The sequence below is a fragment of the Alligator sinensis genome, unplaced genomic scaffold (assembly GCF_000455745.1).
Source record: "Alligator sinensis unplaced genomic scaffold, ASM45574v1 scaffold738_1, whole genome shotgun sequence".
Classification (NCBI taxonomy): Eukaryota; Metazoa; Chordata; order Crocodylia; family Alligatoridae; genus Alligator; species Alligator sinensis.
The window spans coordinates 683,624-693,649 of record NW_005842382.1 but is presented as its reverse complement, the minus strand read 5'-3'; the positions used below and the strand labels follow the sequence as shown (position 1 = coordinate 693,649).

The window sequence follows — 10,026 nt, the reverse complement described above, 5'->3', positions numbered from 1 at the left end:
TGCTGGCTAAATGTTTGTTTTACCTGTACTGGTTTTAAAGTGGTTGCTTGCCTTTTTGTTCTAGTTTAGACTGGCAGAACAGCTGTGGCTGTAAGGTGGGGGTGGGCAAAGTCTGGCCAATGGGCTGGATCGGGCCTGTGGCAGATTCCATTTCCCAGCAGCCCCTGCCCACATTGCTGTGGCTGGTTTCCATGGAAACCACAGTAGTGACAGTGCCATGACAGTGCAAGGCCAGGGTTTCCATGGAGGTTGGCCCCAGTAACACTGGAAGGGCACATGGCTGGGAAGGGAGCTGATCCAGGGCTGGGGCTAGGATCTTTCAGTGGCAACAGCATGGTCCAGAGCCAGGGCAGAGCTGTGATCCACTGTCAGCATACCCTGGATCTGGGAGGGGAAAAGGGAGTGCCCGGGGCATGCAGGCAGTGGATTGCAGCTCTGCTGTAGCTCTGGACCATGGTATCACCACTGCAAGATCCCAGCCCTGACCCCAGAACTGCTCCTTGCCCAGTCATGCATCCTGCCAGTGCTGCTGAGGCCAGTCTCCTTGGAAACCCTGGCTTTGTGCTGTCATGGCACTGCTGCTACTGGGGTCTCCATGGAAACTGGTAGCAGTGATGCAAGCAGAGGCTGCTGGGAAATGGAGTCTGGCTGCTAGCCGGATCTGCCATTTTGCCCACCCCTGCTATAAGGGGTGAAGAGGAGCCCACAGAAGTGCCTGAGGGGCATGCTAGTTTTGAGCTGAGGCTGACAGGGCCAAAAGGACATGATCTGAGACTGAGAGGGGGAAGACCAGTACCAGGGGGCCCACAGCCTGAGAAGGGTGAGACTAGGGCCATGGGTCCCAGAGCCAAAGAGGGGCAAGAGCAGGGCCAGGGTTCCAGAGCACAAGAAGGATGAGAATGGGTCTAGGAGGCCCACAGCCCAAGAGACCAGGGCCAGGGGACCCAGAGCCTGAGAGGTGGAAGACCAGGAGCAGGGAGCTCAGATCCTGAGAAGGGCGAGATAGGGTCTGGAGCCCAGAAGCTGAAGTCTGGCATATTGGGTCTTGGCTGAGAGAGGCCCAGCCAGAGAAAAGAGGCCAAAGCCAGGAAAGATGATGCTCAAAAAAGGTTTTGAATTCTGAGAGGGCCAAGCATTGTGGTGGGCCTGGGCTGCCCCTCTGCAAGGCATGGATGTGACTAGGAAGGCAGATGGAGACCACGAACACAGCTCTTAAAGTGCTTGGTGTCCTAAGGTACCAAAAGGGCCGGAAGGGCCACAATGGATTGTTTGAAGATAAATTGGCAGTGATTAGATTCACTCTGGGCTGTTTTTTTTTTTTTTTGAACAACATCATGGTGTGGCAGAAGAGCAATAGGATAGGGCACCCTGAGGGATCAGAGTGAGTAGGAGGTGCCACAGCACCATTGGACATGGGTCCTGGGACACTATGATCTTGTAAATAAAAAAAAACCCCATGTAATCCTTCATTATTCAGGAGAGAAGTTTCAATATTAGTTATAGTTCATCTGAAGGAACGCAAGTTAGTTAATTTCAAATACTCCTGGAAGGAAATTATTGTACTGAGCATTGGATGATATACTGTTGCTGGTATAGGAGTAGACCTAAACCATACAGATATGTTACCTCTTCCAGATTAAATTTTTTTTTTGCTTCTGAGACTCATGAGTCTCACTTACTTATAGAATGTTTTTACAGAGATTGGACAATCATACCAGAATTTTATACATTTAGTGAAAAGATATAATAGTTTGATGCTAAAAACAGTAAACATCTTTGCCAGAAAATGCTCCTTCTCAATTCCACACACAACATAACTTTCACCATGACTCTCTGGTGAACCAATTCATATAATGGGTGAAGGAAGGAGATTAAAATATTCTCGGAGTCACAGGCAACTGGTGGAGGAGCACAGGGGGTGGGGCACATGGCCCACCTGAGATTGGCCCCTGAAAGTGCTGGGGGGCCTGTTGATGCACCCCAACTCAGCACCTCTAAGGATAGGGCCAGGTGCAGAGCAGATCCCCACCAGCCTGATTGTATGGCCAGGAACCATACTGCTTCTGTACCCAGCCCTGCCCTCCCTGACAGTGGTCTGGAGCCCAAAGCATCAAAGAGTGCTCCAGCCAACCAGAGCGCTGCCCCATCTCCCTCCTCTATACACCCCCTCCCTCTCCTTCTCTATCTTTAAAGAATGTGCTCCGATCCCCCTACAAAGGTGCTGTTCCTGCTGCTGGGAGAGAGGTAAACTTGGGGCTCTTGCTGGGAGGGGGGATGGCCCAGGGAGGGGCAGGAGCATAGTGGTGTGCTGTGCCCCCCCCCCCCCACCTGGCTCTGAAGCAGTTTTTTTTGCCATGTGGGCCAGTAGTGTTGGGGGTGGGCACTAAACTGTGGCGTGTAAATACTCAATAAATACTCAGTTTATTGTCACAGAAGTATAGGAGAGGATATGGGGCTTTTGGCCTGCCCCTGGGCCCACCTACAAATTGTGCCCTCCAGACTCAGGAGGCACCAGTCACCTGGGAGCAAAAGCAGTTTTGGTCCTTTTTGGCAATGCCTAGATTTCATATAAAATATATCACAGCTGGGAAAACTGCCAAGTCATAGCTGACTTTAATGTTTCAAATTGTTAACCATCTTACAAATCCAAACTATGCTAACTTTATTTCCTATAAGTGACTGCCTTTCTTATGGCTTTACTGGAAATAGTAACATAATATGGGATAGTCATTTGGGGACAAGCCTTCAAAACTTAGATAGCACTTGTAACAAACATTGGGAAAAGAGTGAATTGCACCTTTAAAGTTTTGACTGGCCAGACTGGGCTATATAAATCCAGCTCCAGAGAGAGCAAGGAAGTCAGGCTTGCTGGGGAAGGGATCCCTGCTACAAGCTGCAGAAGCTGGATGTGAGGCTGGGACTGAGTAGGCACAGGAATGGGAAAATGCCTGGGGTGGGCCTTCAGAGAAGGCAACCGGAAGAGAGGTAAGTTTGGTTTGTTTAGATTTTGGGGAAAAGCTTCTGGTCACAGGTGCCCATGCCATGAGCCATGAGTGGCTGGATGGGGAGTGGGGAGGCTGCTGCAGGTGCTCTTAGCAAGTATATTGTCTGTTAATTATTGCAGGCTCATGGGGCTAGAGGGCCTGGTGGACTGTTGATGGAGGGAGGGTTCAGTGGACTTCATGGAGGTTGAGGTAATCAAGCAAGCTGATTGAGGGGCATCAGCTCTAGGAATAGTTGGTGGGATAAGCAAGCCCTGAGAAACACAGAGAGAGCATGGTTGGACACTGAGCCCAAGGGGCTGATTGTGTGGATATACTTGTAAGACTGGCAGTGGACTGGGCTGGGCCCACTAACACTAAACAACATTTGGTCCTGAGTGGCCCTATGATGTGAACAAGCCAGAGGTACCTAAGGTGGGCCTATAACTAAACTAAGGGCCTATTCATTAATTATCAAACATCAAGGGATGGTAGGTGAGAATTAACCAGGTCACCAAGATGTTGGGAGGGCAGGCAGGTGAGGACTGACTGCCAAGGTGGAGCTGACCACCTCAGGACATCTGGGGCTAGACTATGGACCGTAATAAGACTGAATTTTAAAAGTGCATACACACATTGCGGAAGTAGGATTTTTCAAGTTGCCTTAAATTTGATATTCTGATTTAGGATTTCTAGAATATTTCACTTTGTATTAGGTGTTCTCTTCTCTACATTATTAGATAATGACACACTATCAGTAATGTTGAATTATTGTACTATTTTGGAGTAATATTTGTTAAAGTATAATGTTTATTAGACCATGTATTACACCCTCTGGCATGTCACACTGCATTGTCTGGAGTGCTTCCTGAACTTGAAGCAACATAACTCCATCCATGTGGCACTACAGGTGGCTAATTAGGCAGCTTAATTGGCTGTGTCAACTCAGCAGTGCTAGCACTCTGAAGTGCCACACAGACACAGCAACTTGGCTTCCCGTTTAGGAGGTAGCACACATGGAGCCACGGTTGCTGGGCATAGCAGACTTACAGTGTAAAAATGGTATTACAGTGCTGTGTAGCGCTAATGAACTTTATAACTTCTTTGACATGGGAAAACAACCCAAAAAAGATTGTATGTACTTACATCAACAATCAAGAAATCCAGCCAGCACCAGGCATTAGTGAAATATATTTGAAAGCCATATGCTACCCATTTTAGAAGCATTTCCAAAATGAAGATGTATGTGAAAACCTTGTCAGCATATTCCAGCATGGTTTTGATAGTCTTGCGCTGTTCAATATATATGTCTTCAAAAGCCTATGCATATAAAAGTATCAAATATTCACAATGCTTTCCAATTCAGAAAGGTAAATCAGATGAATTATTTCACTTATTTACTGTTTTTACTGGTTACTATATTACTTATTACTACATTAATAAATAAATTAATGAGTTTCTATCAATATTTTAGTAAGAGGCTTTCATTGAAAATCCCTCCTGTGTTTTAAACTTGTTCCAAAAATATATATTTTCTTAGAGGGAGCTAGGGAGAGACATTTAATTTACTGCACCATTTAAATCAAACTTTTTTTTATAAGTATAACCAAGGAAGAAGGCAATGTGACTAGGCAAATATTTTTATATTAAACATTAAGAGCAAACTTGCTTAATAATACTTTCTCAGAAAGCATACTTTCCATTCTGATAGTATAGCAAGTGTCTAGCTTGTGTAATCTGAAGTTGAATAGTGCTTCGTAGTAAGGATCTTTCTGGAGAACCAAATAAGAACTGTTATATCTTAAATGCTCCAAAACATTGTCTCCTCCCCTTCTCGCCCCCTCTCCAAAAAAAAAAAAAGGCATGATATTCCAAATACACAAAACAGAAATAAAGAAAAGATGAACATGACAAGAATGACTGAAAAAGAACCCCAAGATTGGAAGAATTTACCTGAGAAATGGAAATTACCCCAACAATCTACTCAGTCTACAGAAATAATTTTTACAAGGGCCCACAAGAGCTTCTTTAGCATACAAAAAATCTTACTATATTTTCAGTACTTGGGTAGTTACAGAAAGTACATTTATCCAGGGCTCATATACTTGGTATTGTTACATTTACTATATCACCCATCCCTATTAAAATACAAACAAGTTCATATGTGGTGATTTTTGCATTGGAGGCATTTGCATGAAAATTGTCTTTGCCTTCCACCTTTATGGATTTGCACCATACATAATTTAATTTTTAATTTCAAGTTCAAAGCCTGAAGTGAAATTCACAAAGCATTTACATTTCCCATTTTCATATAATACCACTGACTGCATAGGCTTGTAATTTTTTAATCTGTATTCATACAGCAACAACTGTCTAGTGTTCAGGTCCAGTATCTGATTCTCCAGTAGCTGGTACAAGTAAAATGCCCAAATTCTTTAAAAAGTGGAATAACTAGAGGTGGGTGAACCGATCACCAGCCTTAAGCATTGATTAAAAAGTTGTACCAGTAGTGGCAGCAGCCTGTGGTAGTGGAGTTAAGCAAGACTGCAGCACTTAGCACCACCATGTCTTACTACCATCCTTCCCTGGGTGCCAAAATTCTCAGTTATACTCTAACTTTAATTCACAATCCAATTTTCTTACTTAGTTCACTTACCAGAGCGCCACTGCTCAGAAGAATCATGAAGACAATGAATGTCTCAAACCAGTTGTGTTCAACTATGCTGTAGCATGTTTTCCTAAGATTCCACCATATTTTCCCTTTGCCATCTTCTATACTTACTTGACAACATGGGAACTTCTTCACGCAACCTGTAAATGTGATATTAGATTGTTAGAACTTATAATCAAATAGTAACTTATTTTGAAGTAGGCTGTCACTGACAGCAAATTCATTATTTTCTTGGTTTTCTAGCCATTCACACTTAAAGGATACTTTTAAAATCTGACACTAGAATCCCATATTTACTTACAGGGTACTGGATAGCTGATTTTGGATAGTAAATATGTTTTTAAAATATCTGAGCCAATCCATGGTTGCATGTACAATTAAGATTGAAATTGTTTTTTTTAATATGTTTATATTAGTCACAACTATTTTGAGCTATGTGCAAAAGCCACTTGTATGCAAGGCTTAGTCCGCAATTCTGTTTGCTCATGGAGTTCAAAAGAAATTATGTCACTCCAAATTTCAAGGTCCCTCCTAAGAGACTTCAGAACACATTAATTTTTGGAACAGAAAAGTTAATTTAGGAACCCTAATTCTAAGAGGTAATGCTGTGCAAAGCTTTGGTCCCTGATTCAATTTGACCCAGTTTGGTGCCCAAATCTCTGAATCCAAATCAAATCAGAGGACACTTTAATCTCTCCAAATTGAATCGGAACCCTCCGAATTGATTCAGAGAAATTCAGAAAAATTTGAAGATTTGGACATAGACACAGCGTTAAATGTTTTTTCTATATACCTCTAGGTAGTAGGCGGCTTGCAAATGCTGAGATGCTGGGGTGCATGGAGTGTTCCACAGGAGCTCAGGGAGCTTCCCAGCGCACTTGGCAGCAGACCCAGCACTTCTAGGTCTTCCAGGGAGTGCACCGAGGGGCCCTCTCACACCATCTCCAGCTTGGCAACTGGTGCCTCCTGGGTCTGGGGGTGGCACCTGGAGTCCCTCTGTGGCTGATTGCTGAGCCGGTGGGCCTTGGGGGTGGGCTCTGCATGCTTCCTGGTGGACCCGGAAGTGGACCAGAAGTACTTCCGGTCCACTTCCGGGTTCACCGCCAAGCACATGGAGGGCCTCCCTCCACTCCTGTGGGATGCTCCACCCCCCCTAGCATTGCAGCATTCACAAGCTGTGCTGGTGCTTCGAGGTATGTAGAAAAAACATTTAAAGCTGTGTCTGTGTCCAAATCACTGATTCTCTGAATCATCATCGAATGTTCAGATTCAGATTTGGCCGAATCAAATCAGGGACAGTGATCCGAATCGAATCACTGTCCCTGATCTGGGCTCTATCCAAATCCAAATCGAATAGGGCCAGCTTCGCGCACCTTTACTGAGAGGTATCCTGTTATTGGATGGGATGGAAAAGAGCCAGGTGCCAAAGAATGTTTACTTTGACATCTTATGACTATTAATTTGAGTTGGAGCTACTTCTATTGGCTGTTGAAGTAAAAAGGCAGATGGAGTTTGAAAATTAACAGGGCACCTTCATAGCCTGGGCAATGCCAACTGCTATACTGCTGGTGGCAGCAGTGACTACTTTAGCATCTTTCCCCTTCTCTGCAAAGATGGTACCTGAGACTGCTGCCTTTGTCCTCCTCCCTTGATTATGCTCTTGGTAGACACTGTCTGTATGACTCAAGCTGCTGTTGACTAATTTATATCTTTAGTCAATATGGTGTGCTGTTACCTTCTGTAAAACAGGCTTCTGGTTCCAGAGATTCTTCAGGTTCAATCTCAGCTTGTTCACCCTCTCCAGGAGGGGCAATATCAACTGTACTGCCTTCAGATGAGCTGGATGCATTTAGTTTCTGCAAATAAAATCCCACAAAACACACTTTTTTCTCTCATGAAATACTGTATTCATAGAAACTACTGAAATATGACAGTCTCTAACTTTTAAATAAAAATATTAGTAAATACGTAGTGACATTCTGCACTGTAAGTGACATTTTAGCATTAAAATTTACATGTTCTGGTTTCATGTTCCAGAAAGGAAAAGAGACGAAGAGTGACAAACAGTTTGACCACTAACCTGCTTCATACATAAGAATTCTGAAACAAAGATTCAGTAACACTAAGGTCAGGTGCATACCCCATACTGTTGAGTTATTTAATTCTCTCTGTTGCATTGGATTACACAGTGAATGCCACTTAATTTTTCTAGCACAGTAATGAAGTTAACAGAAATGTGTATGTTATTTCACATCCGCTACCGAAGATGTTTTCCCAAAACAATATATGGATTGAAATATTGTAAAGTCAGTGGCTATCCTCATAAAAATACACAGCACCAGGCGCTCATAGCTATATCAGATGAGAGGATCAGCAAATTAACTTTAGAACATGCATTGTTTTGCATTCTTTTCCATTATGCATAATATTACTTTTATAGGTAGTCAAATCCAGTAGTCTTTTTAATCAGACAAAACTCTTAGAAATGTCAGTGGGAGTTTTTCAGTCCTTACTCCTTAACTCAGGTGAGATTGATTTGATGCTACTCAAATGATTGGAAATATTTCCACAGACCATAATAGACTATAGTTAAGGCTGATAGTCTATTGGCAGTTTAGAGCTATTTATTATTTTGGCATGCTTGTTTACTTTTTAAATATGCAAATAAAATATTTTTCAAATGGTAGATGCATTTGTTTTTCAAAACAACTAACATGAAAGTTAGTCACAAAGTTTCTAACGTGTTTTTAATTGTCAATATTGTTCCTTTGCTGCTTGAATTTGTTTGGAATTAATTTTCATTTGCACTTAAATAAGAGTTCTAATCAATTCTACAACATTAAAGAAAGCAGTTCAGTAAAACATTTCATTATATACCATGCAGAAATATACATAGTATGGTACATCATAGTAACTTAAATTCCAGTATTGGTAAGAAACTGTTAACATGATTGAGGTGGAATTATAATGTAAAACTTTTGGAAAAGCAGCATACGCTGTTACAAATTTACAGAAAGATTTATGTTAGTACAAGCATGTATATGGAATTAAAACTGACTGAGGAAACCACTTATGAGCATTATTTAAAGAATTTTTATTCTGTATTATATCAGAATACAGAAAAATTTAGAGGTTCTATTTAATAAGGAAATGTTAGTGTATTTCTTCATCAATAAGTAATAATCCTATCCAAAGTACTTTGAGGCTGACAGGACAGATTCTTAGGTGGCATATTGGGACAACTTTCTTGATTGCCTAGCAAGGGAGCATCACATTCTGCTAAATTACATGGATTTACAGCATCCCAAGGATTTAACCTGATATTTTATCAGCCCAGGATATGAGTTATAGTGAATCAACAGGCAGTACTCTCAATTTGGTATCAGAAATATTAAACTGAATAAAATTATAACTAAAATGATCAATCAAATGTCATTATGAGATCTTGAGATCATCGTTGTGAGCACAGATGCAGGAAATTCTGAGGAAATTTGTAGGAGTGCCAAGATTTGCAAGGAAGGCTTCCAAAAAAGCCAGTGTCTGTACATGAGTTCTAACTTGTTGCAACAATCTGTTTCACTATAACCCTTGATACATGTTACATTATTTCATTATGATTTTTTAAAAATAATTTTGGGTTTTGCATTTGTTAAAAAGATGTTCTGAAGACCAGTGTTTCTATTGATTTTAGGCATCATGTTACGAAGTGCCAAGTATTGTTGTCTTTCTGTTAAGTTAGGAGAGAGCCTACAAGTTAGGGATCTCAATTATTTGGAAACAAATAGCCAAGTAATTTATAAAATAAGTAATTTAGAAGTCATTGATTTTCAAGGTAGGAAATGTTGATCCTGTATTAATATTCGTACTTCTGTTATCCAAATTACATTAATTTAAAAATTCCATGTGGAAGACATTGACACAGCAGAATGGCAGCTGGTCAGTGTTCTACTACTGGCCACATTATTTCTGGTTGGAAGACGAGATTATGTGGTTTGAGCCAAAGGGACCTGTTTGAAAAGAAGTAGAGTTTTAAAAGAAGTAGAGGAAAATGTATTTATTGTTTTCAAATGACAGGTGAAGCGAGATACAAAATTATTTTTGTATCAGTGGATAAAAATAAATTATTGAAGAGGCATCTTGGCTTGCATAATATGCTCTGCAGTACAGGCAACCGCCAGTTAATGCGGTTTCACTTAGTGCTATTTTGCTATAGCACTCATTTAAAATGAATACCTGATTTCACTTAGCGCTGAGCCAGTTTCATTATAGCTCTTAGCGGGGTAGCAGGAGCGGGGACCCGGGTTGGCACACAATGCCAGAGCGGCTGGTGGATGGGGGAGTGGAGAGAAGTGGCAGCCGTGAGAAGCAGGGGGG

At 41.8% G+C, this 10,026-nt stretch overlaps 1 protein-coding gene across 10 annotated transcripts in view; it reads right to left on the bottom strand.

Annotated features, from left to right (window-relative positions):
* Positions 1–10,026, bottom strand: part of LOC102368144 (sodium channel protein type 2 subunit alpha-like) — a 107,244-nt gene that overhangs the window by 21,353 nt on the left and 75,865 nt on the right. For all 10 annotated transcript variants that reach the window (XM_006029479.2, XM_025210956.1, XM_006029483.2 and 7 more), the window contains 3 exons: positions 7,388–7,508; positions 5,638–5,792; positions 4,128–4,301 (listed from right to left, as the gene is read on the bottom strand). In XM_006029479.2, the coding sequence (XP_006029541.1) occupies positions 4,128–4,301; positions 5,638–5,792; positions 7,388–7,508 (450 nt within the window). The remainder of the gene's footprint in view (positions 1–4,127; positions 4,302–5,637; positions 5,793–7,387; positions 7,509–10,026) is intronic.